Here is a 22,091-nt window from a genome sequence, read left to right as displayed (position 1 = left end):
ATTTATCAAGAAGAACTTTGTAAAATAATCTTGCTTTATGTTAAAATGTGCAGCGGTATTTAGCACAGCTATGTTGGAGCGGCCCTAGGTCAACTGGTGCCCTAGGCAAAAGGGCTCCACGGCGCCCCCCAACTCATTACCTGGTGCCCCCATCCTGATCTACCTACACCACATAAATACTGGAAAAGTGCCCCTGCTAGACCGGCGCCCTAGGCGGCCGCCTAGTTGGCCTATGCCTAAGGCCGGCCAGTTCAGTGCACTGATTGTTTTACTAGTGGTTGCCACAAACTGTCTATATACTGTGGCCTGAAAGAATCTTTGTCAAAATGGTAGGTTAAGACCAACCGGCCTGGGACAAATGAAGAATTACTTTGGGCTTGTGTTTTTGTCTTGTAAAACAAGGGAAGGGGAAGTTGAGATTAAAATGATCATCAGGACTGTTACTTCAAAAACTAAGCAACAATAAGGCATCATGTACTAAAAACAGAAGTCATTTTATTACTAACATTCCATAAAAATCAACAAGAAAGAAGTATTGATAGAATTAGCAGCATTTCTGAGGAAATAATTACATATTTGTAGATTGCATGCACCCTCTGCACTAATCTGTTGTAATTCAGTGTTATTGTATATTAAACAGATAGAAGTGGGTAAAACATTGTAGATGTGTTATAAAGCTGGCACAGGGCTCCTTTCTGTACTGCAGACAAAATGCATATTTTTCAGCTTTACACATATTCTAGTCTAAAAATAGTAACCATATTGGCTTGTTTTGTGCTTTGACTGCAGGAGACCCTGGAAATATGATGGAAGTTATTTCTTAATGAATTTTAGTGTACATAAACTGGTGGTCCTGTGGTGTATTTTATGGGGCAGGGGAGATCTAACTACTGTATTCCTAGGTTGCTCACTCCATTCAGTGATACATTTGATATTTCATATGTTTATCTGAAGGACCCTGAATAGTTATATTCGCTTAACTTGTTTGGAATTCCAGACATACAATCTCTCTGTCCTCATACTCTAAAGATGAAGAAGTTCATACTTTGTATTCAGTCCTTAATAAATGATATCCTGTTCAGTCACAGTAGTATACCGTATGGCTGAAACGTGTTTTAACACCTGTGACTACTTACTTTTGGTATTTAGTAGCATGGCATAGATAGCTACCTTGCATTACTCTGTAAAGATTTAGTTTTTCTGACCAACACTGTGATTACTTAGGTGGTACTACATTTTAGAAAATATAAGCCTCTAACTAAACCACAGTATTAGACAAACCAAGAACAACTTCCAATAAAGTTAATGAAGGAACTACCAGTATAAGTGAGCAAACAGTTTACTGAAAAATAGTTAAGCACTTTTATTTTTACTTGTTTAAGAACTTCATCAGAACTAATATGTAAACTGCAAAACCATGCTTAAATCATAAAAATCCACAGACATATGACTGAACCTAGCCACTAAAATTCACAAATCAATCAATTGACAATCAGTTTGCAATTAACATAATTATTACTTGGTACTTACGTTTCATAGGTGTGTACTAGGCTAATGGCCCTGGGGCCTTTACAAGCTTAGACCATAGAAGTGCCCTGGCATTGTGCCACCCGTCGTTAGTTCCCAGGGCCTCTGTCAAGTAGAGCCACTGGAGTGATCCCCGGGGTGAACTTTCCATTTCCCATCCACTCATCAAGATTCCGCTTGAAGAGGGCCAGTGAGGTGCTCTGCTTGACATGTATGGGAAGTCTGTTCCAGGGCATGGACAGTCTCTGGGTTATGAACCTGTCCCTCCAGCATGTTCTGTTGATTGTGGTAATGAGGTTGACGTCTCTGGAGCATGTGGTGTGGAGGGATTAGGATTTCTTTAGATGTAGCATTTTTAACAGAGCTGGGTCAGACATGGCTTTGTAAGTCAAGCATAGATTGCCCCTTAGTAGATTATATGAGACAGAGAATAACTAGAGTTTCATGATTCTGTCCATGTAGAACATGTGTTTAAGGCCTAGGATCCTCTTTGTGAGGTACCAGCTGTTGCAGGTGTCTAGTGATGTTCATGCCAAATGGGGTATTATATTCTATGATTGGTCTAATGGAAGAGTCGAGAAAAATGATGACCTCTTTCTTCCTGGATGCAAAACCCTTGTTAATGAGTTGTCCCTCATAGAAGGACTTTCTGACCACAGTGGCAATGTAGTGTTCGAAGGAGAGGTTGCTGTCAACCTGTGTCCCCAGATCTCTTATAGTGCCTTCAGTGTTCAGTGGGCTCCCATTAATGTGTTCATTAGTGGGAGCTGAGTTTTTTCCAAAGGGGATGAAGATGCATTTTTTGGCATTAAGCTTAAGGTCATGGTTTCGACACCAGTCATTGGTTTCAGTAAGGCCTTTCTGAAGGATGTCTGCATCACTTGGAGAGCTAATAATGGCTCCCAGCTTGCAGTCATCTGTGAATTTAGTCACCTAGAGTCCCTCCATGTTGGCCTGGACTTCTGAGAAGTAGATGCCAAACAGGAGAGGACCGAGGACTGATCCCTGTGGGACTCCACTCATGACTGGTCGGCAGTCTGACTCGGAATCCATTACTTTCACACTGTGGGTTCTATGTGTGAGTCAGTCTGCAACCCACCTAACAATATAGGGGTCGATGCCTAGTTTGCTGAGTTTATCAATACTTCCTCAGTGAGGAATGGTTCCAAAGGGCTTGGCCAGATCAAGGTAGGCTGTAAGAACTGCTCTGGAAATTGACTCAAAGAAGTCAACCAGGTTAAACAGGCATGATCTACCTTTCACAAAATCAAATTACGTGGGATCTAGAGTTTGGAGATTCCCTATATCCTTCTTAATTAGGTCCATGATGATGCGCTCCATAGCCTTACATATCAGACTCATCAGGCTAATGTAGCAGCGCACCATTTGGTAGGGACAATGCCTGAGGTGAGGCTGTGAGTGAACAGAGTACACAGATGTGGTGCCAGTTCACTTTGTAATGCATGTAGAACACAGCCAGGGATATTGTTGGGTCCCATGGAAGCTGTATCCTTGGCCTTAGACAATGCAGCTTTAATCTGTACTGCAGTAATGTTGGGTGCCTAACATTCTTCCAGTATTGAGATTGGTCCTTTGAGGGGGGGGGGGGTAAAGTTGGCACTGAATATATCAGCCAGTATGTTGGCAAAATCTGTTGGCTCAGTATAGGAGGTACATTGTGCAGTAACTCAGAGCAAATCTGGGTATTGCCATAGAGATTCTTCATTTAACTATAGAAGGCTTTGTTGTTGCTTTTAGTGTCTGCCGCAATTCTGCCTTCATAGCTGGCTTTGGAGGTTTTGAAGAGGGATCTCAACTTTTTGTTGAGGCTAATAAGGGAATTTTTCCCATCTTGGGACTTCCCCTTTTTTTGCAACACTTTTTTCCTTCTGTTGTAGAGTTTGTCAATGGCAGTGGGCCACCATACTGGCTTCCTTTTTTTTTTTTTTTTTTTGGAGGAGAGCATCTTGGTTCTGTTGGGTATTTCTAGTTCTATGCATGTATGTATGTATTCGTACAGTGCATTGGTGTATGAGTTGGCAGTCATGCATCTATTTTCCATTGGCATGGGTGTCGTGAAGTTAGCCCCCTCTGTTTTTAGGAGTCCAAAGTCAGCTGTGGAGAAGTTTTTCATGGTGGATACCTTAGCTATCCTATGTGATCACTAAGAATTATAGCTGGTACAAAGCCAGGACAGCCTCTATCACCCTGTCTTGTTTGTTCTTTCATCGGAATTGTTATTGGCAAAATATTTAAAAAATCCATAAATTTAAGGTATAAAATGTTATAGTTGCATTATCTGGTTAGCTGAATACTTATTATTATAGTTTCAGAAACCTACCTTAACATTTCCAGATGTGTTAAACATTATCTCAAAAATTACGGCAAAGCATCCAGTTATAATCTTTATTTAGAAATGTCTTATTTTTATTCCCTTGGTAACACAAACATCTGAGTAAATCTGTCATTAGCATTATTAATAAATATTTCACATAACTACCTGAAATACCTTAGGTGTTCTTTTATTGTTACTAACTTTGATTCAGTTATGAGTAAAATAAAAATGGATCATGGAAAACTGGAACAAAGTGGATGAGGTCTTCAGTAATCAAAATAAATATGCTCCATATTTTTATCATTGCAATAACTTGATTTCACATATGCTTTGAGACTTTTTAAAAGTTAGTCAAGTCAGTTATATATTCTTATGACAGAACTACAACCCAGAAATAAGCCTTCAAATGTTTCAGATCCCAGACATAAAGTAGAATCTCATAACTTTTTATTTAGTTTCCAGAATGGTCAAATTATTTGCTGCATCTTATCACTTTAGTCCTTCTGCAACACTTTGTTATGGATCATAACCACAAGATCATCAGTCTGTAAAATAGTTATTTTATTCAGATCTACTACCTCTATAGATAAATCCTTAAGCACCCTTGTTAAACTCCTATCATTTTTGAAACACTTTATTTCAGGCATGCAGAGTTTCACAAAAGTTGGTGTATTTAATGAGCTTTTGCTATTTAAGCCATAAAAAACAATAGTTCAATTGGTACCACTATGCTGAATGCACTAACTTTTCGTTTGATCATCAGCCATAAAAAATTCTCAACTATTTAATTCATAACCACTTTTTGTCTTCAGCCAAACATGGCTTCCATCCACATCATAACACAACTACTGCTTTGCTGAACTTTGTTAATGCTGTTAGCATCCACAGAAATGCCAGAAGTCCTGTCGCCACTGTTGTCTTAAACTTGCAAAACTTTTGATGCTGTTAGCTAACTCTCAAACAGAGCAGATACTCTAAAAGTGAAAAAAAATATTTCTCCATCATTTTGCCAGTAACTGATGGTGCCACACAAGGACCTATACTAGACCACATACTTTTCAACATATTCATCAATGACCTCTACATGGATACAAAAGTGGTACCCTAGTTCAACACACTAATGACTCCACCCTAATTTTCTGTACAAAACCTGTCTCTGAGCTCTAATGCCTCCAAGATCTTATACAATATTTCTTCTTGTTGACAAAAAAATGACTAAATAATTCACATCCACTTCTAAAACCTAAAAAATACTGTTCTTCACCCCAAGACAAATCCCTACAAAAAACATCACTGTTTATTATTACCTCTGCAAATGACATCATGGCAAAACAGGTAAGCCACACTAAATTACTGAGCGTCATCATAAATGACTAGATGAAATTTTACCATCCTGTGTCACATATAGTTAAAAAATTATCAAAAGCTAGGTGCATTATACAGACTAAACACCTACTTTACTGTAATGGCCAGAAGATATATAGTCTCTACTTTGCTATTGTCGTCTCTCCTCTATGTTGCCCAAAGATTCATTACAATTCAAGTATCACAACTGTCCAAATCTATACAACGTTATAATAAACAGAGCACACCCTTGCCTAACACTCAGATAATTAAATAGGTTAGAATGACCAAATAAGTAGAGTTGGAGTTAAACAATGGGATACTGGAATAAACATCTTTTCTGAATTACAAGAGAGAAATTGGTATGGAAAATATATGAACCATCAGATTTTTATTTCTGCCAGAACTATTTCTTCATTTTAGATACTTTAATCTTGGGAGGTCTGAAAACTGAAAATAGTCCAGGGAATCACACAGAAAATAATAAAATAATACCTTCTAAGATGTTAAGGTGATAAGAGGGAAATTGAGATCAGCATTGACTGCTTTTTTAGAGAAATGCTTAGGCCTGAACCCTTTTCAGAGTTCTGACTGGGCCACACGCAATTTTCTTCTACTCATATGTGTTTATGGTGGATGGTGACTAGAAGTGAAATTAAGTAAATGGCTAAAAAATCATTTGACTCCATTACAAGAGTATTGAGAAAGACAATGGCGACATCTGTAGTCCTTAAAGTAGGATTATATAGCACATACTATGAGTTAAGCTTAACACAGATGGTATGAAATGATTACGTAGAACAAAATCATTTCTATGAGTTGACAAATAACATGGTTTGTGAAACAGTGAATGCAGATCACTTAAGAGTTCAGTATATAAATTATTCTGTTCAGTAAATAATTTCACCTGTATTATAAAGCAGTCATGTGAGGAACTATTTAAAAAACACAAAATATACAATATGATAGGAAGGTCCTAAACTTATGAAAGATTCCCTCGAATGTGTCAAAGGTATCAGAGGGCTGTGCAGTATTAAAAATGAAAACGGCAGTAATGGGGAGACATTTTCATCAAAGGGTGGAATTATAATACAGGGGAACATGGGTAGTTTTGTCACCACAGAATGAGAGGTGAATGTGGGAAAAAATCCCAAGTAGTGATGCAATGTCACATGTACATTGGTAGTCTTAATGTAATCCTAGCTAGTGAATGAGAATTTTTAACAGGAAGTGTGTAGTAAATTTTGCAGGCTGTGAAACTGTAGGGTGTGAGATGAAATCATAGTGGCTGCTAATTTTTACAATTAGGCTATACTGCTCTGTGTTTCTATTCAGCATTGGAATCAGCCCCCTTTTTATCTATTTTGTACATGAGGTCATAGTGTCACATCAACAATGACCATGACCTGGAATCAATGGTCAGACTACTGGGTGGCTAGCCCTGCCTGCTTTTCTATTGTGAAATTCACATTACTAACTGTTGCTTTGCTGAAAGAAGATTGGCCAAGTTTGAATTCAGTACTTTTCTATGTGTTACTAAACACGTGATGTTGTTCCATGACAAAGTATAAAAGAAAAAAACTGACATTGCCCATACTGTAGCAATCTGGTAAATATGCCCTGCATACACAATTCATATTAATTCATCTTTTTAAGGAGAAAACGTATTAAGCATTGCTGGTTCTGAAAAATACCTACACAGTAAGAATTATGTTTCTGTGAAAAGACTCACTTTTTTCAATCATCAGGACAATTACCATCACTGAACTTCAGTTTCTGTAAGAGGCGGATGTGAATCATAAGCTTCAAGAACTGTGCTCTACAGTAGTTTTGAACCTCTGATGATATGGAAAATTTTGTAATATTTTGAAAACAGTTTATTTTAAATATTTGTATGCATTAAGAATCTACTAATGTCATGTTTCTTTTTCATTTAGCTGCTGCTGCATTCTTACCTAATAGTGGTAAGTTTTTGTTTTTTAAATATATGAAAAATTCATGGGAATATTTTTATGCCCAGATGAAAACCCTATTTCTTTGTGTTTAAAATTCAACATTGTGGTATAAATGGTTGAAGTAATCCAACTAAGTGATCTAATGTACACAAAGTCTTGCAAGCACTATAAAAGCATTGTGGACTTCAAAATGAAAGTGCAGTAGTTTTGTTTCAGTGTTATTCAACTGCATTTAAAACCATATACAATGCAGTGGGAAATGGACAGTTACAATGTGATGGCAAACTGCACCATTTTAATTGAAGTCTTTAAATATCAATATCATTTGCATTTTAAAAATCAGATAAACCTTTTGCCATACTGGAAGTATATGCATTCTTTTAAATCCTAAAAACATACTTCACTTGACTTCCTGTCTCATTAGTTTATGTAAATATAAATAATTTTCTGCATATTTTTTAGACTTGTCTCTTGTCTCAATCAGTTTCTTAAATGATAAAGTTTTACTTGGATCTTTGGCTTGCTTTGAATGTACATAGCAGTGGTGAATAATGCAGTGCTATAATGCGGATTGCTACTGATGGCTCTGGGGTGCAGATGGATAAAACTCTGACTTTTGCTCTGACCAAATGACCTAGGCTTTAAAACCCAGCCAAGGGGTGTGGGATTGAGTTGTCAGTGTTGCTTTTTTCCATCCCAGGGGGGCAGGAAAGACACTTCCCAGTCACCTCACTGGTTGGTATTAGTGGAGGTTAGGTGACTCTATGCTCTAATCAGGCTTGCCATTGCAGCATCTGCTTTTCTGAACTGCATCAGAAGCAGCCATGGTGGCAGCAAAAGGTAGAATCCCAAGCAGAAAACCATGATGGCTGCCTTAATAATGGCCGAGGTAAACAGGAAACTGACTGCCTGCAGGTTAAGAAAAAATATAAGGACTGCAGAAAAGGCACACATCAAAGTGTCCTGCCTGCACAGAGTCTGATATAAGCTATGAAGTATACACTTGCTGTGCATGCTACAAGTGCTGAGAGTAAAAATGTACTCAAAATGGGATTCATTGAAAGGGGTGTTCCACTTTCCCTGCTGTGCCGCAGCCATGTAAGTGGCTATAATATTTAAGGGGCTGCACGGTGCAAAGCACTGTGTATGAATTATCCTAGAGGCTTTATCCACCACAATATATATAAGTGCAAGTTATACTTTGAATCCATTTTTTTTTGTGCAAGTGAAATTCAATTCATGTTGCTCATGGCCATATCATATGATCCACTACCAAAATTACAATTATTGTAAAAGTTACATCACATTTTATCTATCAGAGATTTAAGCTATTGTCACTGCCTTGTGCACTGAACAGTTTTTATCAAAATGGCTGACTTCTTCTCTGGCAGTCACAGCACTGACCCTTATAATTTATTGGGAGTTCACAAAATGGCATTTGCAAATTCCTAAGTGCTGCCACTCCAGTCAACACTATGTTTTCTGAAACTTGACTGCACCATGGCTGTTCTATTCATATTTGGAACCAGTGTCGTAACTGTATATTCCAGTATTATTTTTGGTCCTGATCTGTGATCTTCTATAGGTCGTGAGTCGTTACTAGTCATGCAATTCAGAAGACCACTTAAGGAACCTAGTCCATATTCATCACTGTCTGGTTAAATGACTTGCTTATGGTCACGCAGTAGGCAAAAGTATACTGAGGGAACTCAAACCCTGCATTACAGGAAGTAGATGATTAACAGCTCATTTAGTTCTCTGTGATTACATGAATACATACATATACACAGCGTTGTATGAAGGGGCATTAGTATACATATTAAAGTGTATTAAATAGCTTGATGGAGGGGACATTCCTGTATTCTGAATATTGTGACAGCCATGCAAACAGTGAAGTAATTTTACCATAATTAGGATGCTTATGCACCACAAAACACAACTGATGTTGGGAAAATAAAAGTAAAAAAGAAAGAGCCACTCTAGGAAGTAATAAAAAGATAGCAATGACATGAGTAAAGATGACTGCGGAAGACACGTGAAGAAGCTGTAATTATGAGGGGTGCCACTACGCAAAGATAGGAAACAGCACCAGTCCCCATAGGGGATATATGTAGTCCATTATGGCAGAGTGAGAATAAGAAAATGTTATGATCAGAAGCATTTGTTCAATGCTTTGCTTTGACAGCACAACACTATAAATAAAGCTATGAGCTATCAATTAGCTTTATCCTACAGCACCAGGTTTTCTCCGTCATTTTTTAGTTGCATACTGTAGAAGTCTTTTTAAGTTACTTAAGTAGACAAGTTCTCATTGGTCAAAGCTGAAAAGAAGCAGTCTTGCCTTGCTGGTTTTAACTGTTTGAGAGATACTGGAAAAATTAATAAAAAATGAAAATATGATAATATAAAAGTAAGTCAGTGACTCCAACTTCCCACAATCATAACATGTTTGTAGATGGCAAGGTACCAAAGGACTGGAGACAGTGAATAAGATTGCCTTTCCCAAAAGGTAGATGAAACTGTATCATTATTATTTTGCATAAACTGATAGGGATGATACAACAATGATTCTGGAACAAATAATAATTTTCTACTTAGAGATTGGGAATTTGAATACACACACACACACACACATATATATATATATATATATATATATATATATATATATATATATATATATATAGTGTGGTTTGTGGATTTAACTGGGGATTCAGGTAAGTGGTGTTTTTGTAAGGGTATTGGGTATGGATTTTAGTATGTGTGAGTGTGTGTAGTGGTGGGTTTTATGTGTTTGTGTGTTTAATGCAACCTCAGAGTTAGTATATATAAGTAGCTGGGGTGTGTGGGGTGCAGGGTGGCTTGCCCCCCTGCTTATAGGTAGGCTAGGTGTGTTTGTATGTTGTGTTGTGTTTCTGTGTCTTCTTTTGTTACTTGTAGTGTAGTTAGGTAGGTGTATGTGTGTTTATGTGGTGGTGTGTGCATGTGTGTGATTGCAGTTTTTATTTTCGCGGTTTTGGGTTGTCGGTTATGTGGATTTTTGGCTTTATAGTCTCGAGATACTGAAATTCGATATTTCAGTATTTCGAGATTATAAAGTGACTCTCTCTCTCTCTCTCTCTCTCTATATATATATATATATATATATATATATATATATATATATATATATATGCGTGTGTGTGTGTGTGTGTGTGTGTGTGTGTGTGTGTTGCTAGCATATTCATACCATAAAAAGAGACAAGGAAAATTGGACAAGATGCCCTTTGCAGACATCCCCTGTTCTTCAGACACCTAAGCAGCTTTACTTCTCGTAGCCTAAAAGAAGTAGTCATACCTCTCAGATTTTCACAGAATGCCCAGATTTTTGCCTCATATTTGTTATCTGTTCCTCATAAAATGTGTGATTTTCTGACAAATGACTGGGTGATTTGAGGACTATAGTCACTAAATAATGGCAAACATTTGTGTTTCAGACTTTGTATCCTTCAGGAAAATGCAAACTAAGATAAATCCTGTCATTCTAGCAACTTTCTAAGTTTATAAGAGCAATATTTAAAGTATGTTGCTATTTTTGGGCCTTTGTCCTCCCATTCTGTAAGGCTTTGTCCAGATTGTTTGAGCTAAGAGGTTGAAAGGTATGATCTTCATAGGTGGTAATTTCATCTCCTTTCTTGAATCCAGGGAGATAAAATAGCAGACCATACTGGACTCCTGTCACCATACATGTCTCAACAAATAATATCCCTCTAAATGCCTCCTTAGAAATGCTACACAGGATATTTTGTGAAAGAATAACAAGTTGTTCATTTGATATTCCATTGCTTTAATTAAATATAATGCTAAATCCCCCATTGAATCTGAGACAGTTATCCCAACATGACCCTTTCCCAGTTTGGTCTTTTGATGCCTCAGGACCTTGAGCTCAGTGGTACTCATTGTTTTGCCTGTGGTATGAGATCTCCAATAGGAGAAATGAGCCTGGAGTGCTGTCATTTCTATAGCAGCTGGTCAATGTCCCCAGTTGTAGAGACAGCTAATGGAATCAAAACATCAAAATGCCATTGCTGCCCTATTGTGTTAATTTGAGATAGCCTGCAGGGCACCTGTTCTCTACCAGAGGTCACACAGGCATTGGGTTTGCTCCACTCCTTTTATTGAAATTTAAGATCTTGTCATTAACTGCTTTGACCTTTCTTGGCAAACAACCCTAGTTCTCACGTGAGTGTTTTCCTGAACTTAGCTGTTGGTGATGAAGTTGGATATCCTGTTCCTGCCCCATCATGTTGTCTGTGCACCTACTATTTTGGTGCTGGAAAATCCAACCACAGAGGAAAAAAAATACTTTGCTAAAGTTGCTGCTGCCCTTTTCTTTCTGTTTATCTGGGACTAGTATTTCAATTTTGTGAATTGTGGGTAAAAGAGGAAGCTGCAGCAAGATGTTTTGATTATAAACTTATTGGACTTTATTTCTATGCAGAAGTTTCAGTCATCAAGTATAACTACTTGAAAATCTTCTTCTTCTTCTTCTTCTTCTTTCAGCTTTTCTTGGTTAGGGGTCACCACAATGGATCGTCTGTCCGCTCATGATTGGCAGTGGAGTTTTACTGTGTCGAGTTGCCAGCCCGGTGCCCAACCTTCCACAGAAGGCACTCACACATGCACACACTCACACCTAAGGCCAATTTAGAGTGTTAAATCCACCTACTGCATGTCTTTGGGATGTGGGAGGAAACTGGAGCACCCAGAGGAAACCCACGCAACCACAGGGAGGACATGAGACTCCGCACAGAAGGCACCCCAGCCAATAATCGAACCAGAAAACCTCTTGCTGTGAGGTGGCAGCTCTGGAAATAACAACTGTAAATGCATCTAAAGCTTTTTTGTCAGTTGACTGCCAAGCATGAAATAATTGAATTTCCTTTTTGTTGTGAAACTGAAATAATGTTCTATATTTTTATTTATTTACCTGGAAAGTCCAAATTGGAGCAAAGTCAATTTTCAGCAGAGGCCCAGGGAGAAATGCTGCAGATGCATGCCTTTGTAACATGAGAGGAAACCCACACAAATGCAGGGTGGAAATGCAGACTCCCCACAGAAGGCACCCCAGCTAACAACTGAACTACAGAACCTCTTGCCGTGAGGCAACAACACAACTACTACACCACGGCATATGTTTAATCAGAAGCATTTTAAAACTAAGAGTTTTCATTTGTTCATCAGACAAAGATTGCAGCTGAAATGTTATTCTAGTTGCTAAGTTATTTTGGTAGTGAACACTATCCTCACAGCATTTGTGTGACTGTTGTTGTCCACACATTTGAAGAAAGACACTATCAGCTATCATAACTATCTTCTCTGTCTCAGTAAAAGAGTGATCAGTAATTGAGGTCTTAGTATTCGATTAATAGCGTGACTGGTGGCAGCATAATGTGAATACAGATATGGATTACTGTCACTAGATGATCTGGTTGACAGACTGAAAATATGTCTAAACTGAAGAGATACACAAGAGGTTTTTTTCTAGCACTACACTATAATTTCTCTATTTTGTACTTTCCGTTAAATTGATTTACATACTTGTACTGCGATGGTGGTGCTGCGGTAGCGTTGTCGCCTCACAGTTAGACGTTGCCCATTCAAGTCTCAGTTAGAGCGTCTTCTCTGTGGTGACATGCGTGAACAGGCGTTCCTTCATTGAAGGTTGTGTGTTAGGCCCAGCAAGCCAGCACGTAAAACTCTTCTGCCAATCATTAGCGGACCGGAGCTCTGCTGTGGCGACCCCTAACCAGGAAAAGCCGAAAGACACAAACAAACTAGCCCCCTCTTATTATTTTATTTTTTCCAGTCTCTTCCTCTTGTGTTTCCTTACATATCCTTTACGTTTTGCTTAAATGCTGCTGCAATAACTTTTGCATACACTTAATCACCTTTATTTGGCTTCAGTTTCCTCTTTTACCTTTATACCTTTATGGCTTCAGTTTCCTCTTTTACCTTTATACCTTTATTTTTTTTCTATTCTCCATGCTCTGTTTTCTTCCTTAGTTGCTCTTGTTCACTTTCCCCTGCAGTACTTAGGTTATAGCCTAATCCTTTATCACTCTTCTTCACTGCTGTATGCCCTCCATTCCATACCTTCCTACAGCTTTCTTCTTTACATCCATCCCTCCCACCAAGTTCTGTCCTATCTATAATCATAAAAAAGTTTTACTAGTTAACATACCTACCTTTTTAGGTGGCACAGTGCTGCAGTGGATAACATTGTTCCCCTCACAGCAAGAGGTCCTTCTGTTTGATTCTCATTTGGGGTGCTTTCTGTGTGGAGTTTACATGTCCTCCTATGTTTGCATGGATTTCTTCTGGGTGCTCCAGTTTCCTTCCACATTCCAACACACATGGTAGGTAGATTAGACACTCTGAATTGGCTACAGATGTGCGTGAGCATGTGAAAGAGTGGCATGGAAGAACAGCTGCAGCAGGGCCAGCCCTCCAGCAGAATGAACCTGTGTTAAAGTGACGCCCTGACCCCATCAGCAAAAATGGGAAAAAGGGGTTGTAGATGGATGAATGGATATCTACTCTTTTAATGTTGTGTAGCCAAACAATTTTTAATGTTATGTAACCATATTACTTTGCTTCTGTAAATAATGTCCTCTTCATTTTTACCTCAATTCATTACATAACTATTTTATTTTTATATTGTGATGACTCTCCACATGTGTATTGCTTATGTGGAAGTTTTGTCCCCAAGACTCCACTGAAAAGGGGCATCTTCCCACCTGGACTATCCTGGTTAACAAATGGAAATAAACAAACCAACAGAAAAATTAACAAACCAACAAACAAAGAAATCAATCAGTCAGTAAATAATCACTGTTGGTTACTGTATGGTAGGGCCTGGGGTGGCATGTGTGAGGTACCCCACCTTATTAAGGCTCAAAGCACCTTTAGTCACTCCTTACCTATTTTGTTACCTTCTTTTTCAAGTGATTGTCAAGTATAGTCTTTAGTTTATATGCCCTTGTTGACAGCAGATCTCTAATATGCTACTTGATGTTAGTACAGTTTCCTGCAATTGTCTTTTCTTACATCTGTCTAACATCCCATTCTAAATATGTCAGTTTCTACTTCTTTAATATGTGTTATTGTCCCCTTCATTAGATATATGCTCACAAGTTTAGTTCTTCTTCTATTACAGATCAGGCATACCCCATGGAAACTATCTAGTGCATTAGCAAGTACAACATGGTACAAGAACACAGTTATCCACACAGAGTATGAACCATTCCTGTCCATAACCCATGTCCAGTAGGTCTCAAAGCTTCCTGCTCATGTCTAGCTCTAGTTCTTCCATAATGAACTGAGACAGCCCTGGGAATAGGGACTGTCCCTGTTTGGTGCCTTATTGCATTTCATAAGTCATAGTAGGCACCCTTTTATCCATAATTTCAATCATATGATGATTATAAATAAGTCAGACCCATTCACAGAATGTATTTCCTAATACCACTCACTATACATTTTCAAATAAAAAAAAATCCCAATCTACTGTAGTAAATGCTTTCTGGATTTTTGAAAAATAGTAGCCCTGCACTACTTACCCTTCTCTGTTCGATTTGAATGAAATCTGCTAATGCCAACCAATTATCTATGGCTTACCATCCCATCACTCCTGCCACTTTGACTTTGACCTTGATGCAGTAATCTAGGCAGTACCCTGTGTAAACAAGTATCCATGCAATAAAAGAAAGTGAATTTTGTCCAAACGTTAGAAGAGAATTACCCCAAATGATAGAGTTCTCATCATTAAGTTAAAAAAGAAACTCGGACATTAAATAAAATCCACCAAAGCCAAATCCAAGGCAAACATACCCACCCAAGGTAAAAAAAAAAAATCACAAGGCCTTTTAGAGTTATGTTAGCAGTCTCAGGAGCACAATGCAGCAATCCCCTGAACTGGTTGTGAACAACATTACCTTTACTGAGCTGAAGTTATAGCTGACCTACTACCTGACAAATTCAGCTCAAAATGTACTCATATCTCCCCCTGTCTGTCTTTCATGAAATACCGCAAACTGATCTCCCCAGCTATCACACTATAAAAAGCAAAAAAAAAAATACTACATCAGTAGTTCTTGACAGAATGTCTGAAAGCAAACTGAGCAGCATGATGCATGAATTAGCCACACCCCTAACAACATTGCCCAACCTTAGCCACCATATGGGTTTTGTACCAAGTGAATGAAGAACAGCAACAACTATTCCCTTGCATAAGGGAGGACCTTCGACGGTCCCAGGCCATAATATGTCTAGTAGTCTGACTAGCCTCATTTGCAAATCCATGGAATGAATTGTCATGAAATTAATTAATAAAGGCATAGGGAATCACGAGACACTGGACACATCTCAGTTTGCATGAGTTGTGGGGCGGGTCATGTTTATTCAACCTGGTGAACTTTTTTGAAAAAGTTACTGAAGAAATGGATGAAGATAAAATAATACACACTGCCTACCTCGACCTGGCTAAGGCTTTTGACACTATCCTCCATTTATACATAGTATGATAGTAGAAAAACTTAATAAACTAGAAATAGACTCATTTGTCATCTGCTGGATCAACTGGCCCATATATGGAACTCAGGAGATGAAAATAAGGGAAGGTACCTCCATTAAAGGACCAGTCACCAGTGCAATCCCCCAGGACTTGGTGTTGGGACTCTGCAGTTTTACATCTGCTTCTGTGAAGTTAGAGCCAATACAGAAGGGTCATTGATGACTACAAGCTAGGTGCAGTTATCAGATCCCCAAAGGATTTAGCCATCCAGCAGAAGGCTTGTCCCAAACAAAGAACTGGTGCCAGGATAATGTTTTAAGGATAAATGGCAAAGAATGTATTGTTGTATTATTTGGGAACTTGTCTACCCTGCAGAACTAGCACAGTGATAATACAACTTAAGAGTTGAGCCAATTGTTCCAAATTTGGGAACTTATGTAGGCAATGACAAAAAACAAGTAATCTCAGTGGTATCTCCGAAGTCTCAAAACAACCCACTAAAGTGTAGTGGGTCCAAAAAACAAAACAGTGTAAGAAACTTCTCTGTGTGGAAGATTTTCAGTCCATATATTTCTAGTTAATCATTGTATATTAATCAGATCAGACAATAGTAGTAGAAGTAGCAAACGTAAACTCGTCTTAAGTCAAAACAAAACAAAAAGTAATAATAGAAAATATATAATTGTACAGCATTACTAAGTATTCGAAGGTAATCCAAGCAAGGCAGGCAGTCTGTTTCCAGTCGAAAATCCTTTATTAAGTACACAGACAAGCGATCCAAGTAAAACAAAAATAGAGTAATAATTTCCTCACAAGCTTTCTAAATATATATATATATATATATATATATATATATATATATATATGGCATGGGAGTGGTTTATTGTGCTGTAAAACGAAGTGTTATTGGTACACATGTTAAATTCACATCCCTCCCCCATCAGTGTGACATTCGAGCTGGTCCTGCCCTACCTAGTAGCTGTCATAATAATATATAACCCGTATGTACTTTAAATAAAATTTATAATGATGTGGTACTTCTTATTTAACCTAATTATTAAGTAGATTATTAAGTCTGCGGTTTTATCCAAGACAATATACTACATGGCTGGAAATATATCAACCTTAGTTCATTTGGCAATCAAAAATATATATAAATATATACATATACATTTTGCATGTAAAAATCAATTTCTATTTTCATAACCTTTTGTTAACAAATATCGCTTTAATCCTTCTAGACTTCTTCAGGTCTGTGTACAAGAACACTAAAAACCCATATAATTGTATAATTAGTTAGTATTGTTATTACACATCATTTTGAATAAAGTGGAAAAAAGAACCAGAAAAAAATAAAAATAAGAAAAAATGTATGTATGATATGTGAAGAAATCTTTTTATACTGCATATCTCAATAACAAAGGGACTGCTTCTAGGTGCAAGGATGTCATTGCCCCCCTGTACTCAGCCCTCATAAGAAAATTATTGGATATAATTCCCTGGAATGGTCACAGAGATACCTTACAAAAACGACACTATGCTTAAAAAATTTGTCCTGCATCATCTGCCTTAAAGCTTGTCCCTTCACTCAGTCTCTTACAGACTGTTATGAGGTGACCTGTGTCTGGCATCCATGCATCCACTGACCCAGTACTGATGGACCTATTACACATCAGCAAGTCAAATGGTATCAGAAATACTCTGTCCAGGGATCTAAATCTTATCTACAAGATTAGTATAGTATGGAGGGACAGGAATGCCTCACAGAAGATACCATTACTCAGGAACAGACTCCCCAGTCATGTAAAACAAAGCTTATCACTATCCAAATTCAAGAACAACTTGGATTTATGGATGGGAAATAGGAACTATAGCAACAGGCTCTCCCTTGACCATTGAATGGACAGAGATATTTCCTAAATGTTTTTAATCTATTTTTAAGCCTTTCAAAAAATAGGGTATGACCCCAGTTATTATCAATAGAGGTAATGTAAATATAGTCCATGCAGGGGTAAGACTAATCTAACCACTAACCGAGGTAGGTTATTCCCAGCAGCAATCAGGAAATCTGGTTAGGCTTAAAATGTCCAGCAAGGACTGTCAGCGTAGTACTATGAACCTATGAACCTATAATATCTTTGACAAAGTTTTAATGTTTACAGTCAGTAAAGATATTGGTCTATAATCTTTGGACTCAGTTTTATTTTCTTTATTGTTGGGCTTCAATGTTATTTGTATATGCTCCTTAAAGCTCCTTAAATGATGATAATTAAAGCTGACTCACTATTGTGTTACATAGTAAAGATAATGAACTAATCCCCCCTGGGCCTACTCATTTATAGAATTCCAAGGGGCATTTGTCAGGTTGAGGAGTTTTCCTTTCTTTAATATGTTTCATCATGGCTGCTGCTACTTCTGCCTCTAAGATTGAATCATTAAGACATCAGTTGTCTTCTTGTCTCTTACAGTCCTGTTTTGACCTGTCTGTAAATCATTTTGCTTAATGTTTCTCACTCCTTGGCTGGAGTAGATGGATGAAAAATATTCTATTAAATTTGATCAATCACTTCCATGCTATTAGTTAATATCCCATTCTTGTCAAATAAGTGTTGGATAAAAAAACTCTTTCTGATTCTTTCTTTAAACGCCCATGCTATAGACTTCAGTTCTTTAGCCCCCCTCCCAAATGCCCCATCCACCAAATTTCCCTTACTAATGCATTCTTCTTATGTTTATGATATTTCAATCCTCTCTAACCAGAATTTCATTGTATTATGCCACTCCCCTGCCACTATACTATGCCTATTTCAGTTTTGTCTATCTTCTTTTCTCCTAAAGTTTCCCTAACCATAGTCCTTAATAGTTTTTTTTTCTCTGCTGTTCCACTTACACTGGTCCACCTTTGGACTGGGCATTGTACCTGCCACCCTACATTATCAGTGAGATTAGGATGTGAGCAGGGATGTCTTTATCTTAAACCTCACTGTCTATTACATTAGCCAAATCATTCTGAGTTATCTAAAATAAGTCTAATCTACTACCTGTAGTGATTCACTTCTGGAGAATGTGCATCCTTTTTGTGTACCATGTAGCCTCTTCCAAGTATCAATCCATTCGTTATGCCTCATTAATAGTATCAATCCATTCATTATGCCTCATTAATAGTATCAATCCATTCATTATGCCTCATTAATAGTATCAGTCCAATCATTATGCCTCATTAATAGTATCAATCCATTCATTATGCCTCATTAGTAGTATCAATCCATTCATTATGCCTCATTAATACTGCAAGAACTTCCTAACCTTTATGCATTCCTCTCACCTAACATACAGTTTGTCAAACCTAGTGTCCATAACTACATTCAAATTTCTCCAAACTACTTGCTTATATTGGTCAAAAGCTAATTTTCTCCATTCCTAAAACCAAGAGTGAACAAATCTATATTATCTCAAATGTGAGCATGTATATTGCCTATTAATAACTTCCTACCCTCCACTGTGCCTTAAATGTCATCCATCTTCCTTAACTTCCTTGTAGAAAAGTATAGCTACCACTCTTTTCCCTCCATCTGACTTGTGATTTATAAAGATAGTTAATTTTTCATAGCTCTTTTTTTTAATTTGCACATCTCTCTGATCTTTAATTATGTTTCTGGAAGTTAAACATCTTGCCTGTGATCCATTTTTTAGTTTTTGAAATATTCTGGTTCTCTTTATTGGATGTGAGAACCGTTGCATGTTCCAAAATATGAACATACATAGGTTCATAGGTTCATAGGTTCATACTAGGCTATCTGCCCTAGGGCATTTATAAGCCTATCCAGAGTGTGTATGGCTTTCGCCACCCATTTTAAATTAATTTTGCTATGCCCTTTTTCAAGGTTAGTATACTGTGCCTCTGTCTAACAGTGACACAGAAGTGATACCCAGGGTAAACCTACGATCTCCCATCCACTCATCAAGATTCCTCTTGAAGAGAGTCAATGAGGGACTCTGCCTAACCTGGACTGGGATTTTATTCCAGAGTGAAGGGAGCCTCTGGGTTATGAATCTGTCCCTCCAGCATGTCCTATTTATTTCAGTGCTGAGGTTCAAGTCCCTTGAGCGCGTAGCTCGATGGGACTTGGATTTTCTGAGGTGCAGCATGTCCATTAATTCCGGGTTGGACATGGCTTTATCGCCAGGCACAGATCGCCTCTGAGCAGGCGGTATGCCACTGAGTAGAGCTGGAGTTTCTTTAACCGGGCAGCATACGGCATCTGTTTGAACCCCTTGATCCTCTTGGTGAGGTACTTTTGGGGTCTTTCCAGTTGCTGCAGGTGTCTGGTAAGGTACATCCCAAAAGAGGCATTGTACTCAATTATGGGCCTGATGAGGGATGAGTAAAGAGGCACGATGACCTCCCCTGATCTAGATGTGAATCCCTTCATGATTGGGTGGGCTATATAAAATGTTTTCTAACCACTTTGGCCACGTGGTTGTCAAATGAGAGATTGCTATCAACTTGGGTCCCCAGGTCCCTAATTACTTCTTCTGTACTTAATGGATTACCACCTATGTGGTAATTTTTGGGCACTTTGTTTTTGCCAAAGGGGATGACTATACACTTTTTGGCGTTTAGCTTGAGGCCATGGCTCTGGCACCAGTTGTCTGTTTCTATGAGGCCCTTTTGGAGGATGCTTGTGTCGGCTGGAGAGTCTACTATGGCGCCCAGTTTGCAGTCATCTGCGAACTTGGTCAGCCACAGTCCTTCCATGTTGGCCTGTACCTCTGAGAAATATATACCGAACAAGAGAGGTCCCAGGACTGAGCCTTGTGGGACGCCACTTGTAACTGGTTTGGAGTCTGACATGGCTCCAGCTATTCTAACCATGTGGGTTCTATCCTTGAGCCAGTTTGCAACCCATCTAGTGACATAGGGGTTTATATTTAAGCTGGTGAGCTTATCTATAATGCCCGAGTGGGGTATTGTATCAAAGGCCTTTGCGAGGTCCAGATAGGCTGTGTGGACCACCTTCCCCTTGTCAATGGCCTTGGTGACTGTTTCAAAGAAATTGACCAGGTTTAAGAGGCAGGATCTGCCCTTAAAAAAGCCAAACTGGGTAGGATCCAGTGTCTGTAGGTCCCCAATATCTTTATTTATAAGATCCATGATGATCCTTTCCATAGCTTTGCAGACCAAGCTAGTGAGACTTATGGGGCGATAGTTTCCAGGATCCGTTGAGGCACCACCTTTGTGGAGAGGGACCACATACCTTCATCTTGTCCATATCCAAAGTATGTAAGGAGCTTTTCTCATCAAAGTGTGCCCGTCTCCTAATCCTTACAACTGGCTCACCCCCAAGGTATGACAAATCCTTCCAGATACCTGAATTCTGGGCTAGGATAAGGTCCTTTGTGCAGAGTGAAAAGTGTCCTCAGCTGAGCAAGAATCCTTTCTGTGTAGAAGGACACCACTTGTTTCCCACCACTGCCTGCTCCTACTGTATTAGTGTAATTAATTGATGAAAACAGCAAACCTTGACTTTATAGACAGATTGAATAAAACACTGTTGTTGTTGTTTGTCTTTCGGCTTTTCCCAGTTAGGGTTCGCCACAGTGGAACTCCGGTCCGCTAATGATTGGCAGTAGATTTTCCCGAATGCCGAGGTGCCAACTCGACGTTCAACTTTCAACGAAGGCACTCCCATTTACGTTGAATAAAACACTAAATACCATTTTAAATTAGTAAATAATAGCAATTATTTATAACAGAAACCATTGTAAAAAGATATTTGTCTACAGCATTCATTAATGTTTTTATGTCATGAGACACTTCTTGGTTGAATTAATTCAACAATTGAATGTAGAGTTCTCAATATCCAGCTTACCAGCCAAGTAATGGGAAAAAAGGCACAAATGTTGTTATAGATTACTCATTGCAATGCATATCATGCTTAAAGAAGACTCATGCTGGTGCCTTGCCAGTTTTATTCTTATCCATTTACCCTTATTAACATTATTGTGTGCTATTACCTTATCCTGTTGCTTGTTTAAAATAATTTACTTTACAGACTTAAATAACATGCACAGGGTGTCCCTTTCATCATGCAAAAATGAAGGAATTGGAATTTTGTAGTTTGTACATGATCTCCTAATGATTTCATGCAAACATACTTGTGTCATTCAATCTCTGGTAAAATCATTATAAAGAAATCTGCACATATATGATCATATAATTGTTTAATTCAGTTTGCTCACTGTTGCTACATAAGCCCCATGTTTGCACAGGTTTGCACTTGTTCTAACACAGCTTCACAGAGTTAGGTGACCAGCCACTGCTCTACCATATTAATCTGTTTCTGTTTACGCACAGTGCACCTTCATGCACCAC

At 38.3% G+C, this 22,091-nt stretch overlaps 1 protein-coding gene across 1 annotated transcript in view; it reads left to right on the top strand.

The window, feature by feature from the left end:
• LOC122809172 (FXYD domain-containing ion transport regulator 3-like) overlaps positions 1-22,091 on the top strand; it is a 227,919-nt gene that overhangs the window by 114,368 nt on the left and 91,460 nt on the right. Inside the window, exon 3 of the mRNA XM_044080463.1 lies at positions 7,144-7,170. Coding sequence (XP_043936398.1) covers positions 7,144-7,170 — 27 coding nt within the window. The remainder of the gene's footprint in view (positions 1-7,143; positions 7,171-22,091) is intronic.

This window comes from Protopterus annectens, chromosome 8.part0 (genome assembly GCF_019279795.1).
Source record: "Protopterus annectens isolate FY-2018-M chromosome 8.part0, PAN1.0, whole genome shotgun sequence".
Taxonomy (NCBI): Eukaryota; Metazoa; Chordata; order Ceratodontiformes; family Protopteridae; genus Protopterus; species Protopterus annectens.
Note: the sequence above shows the minus strand (reverse complement) of the source record. Positions and strands in the feature narration are given on the sequence as shown.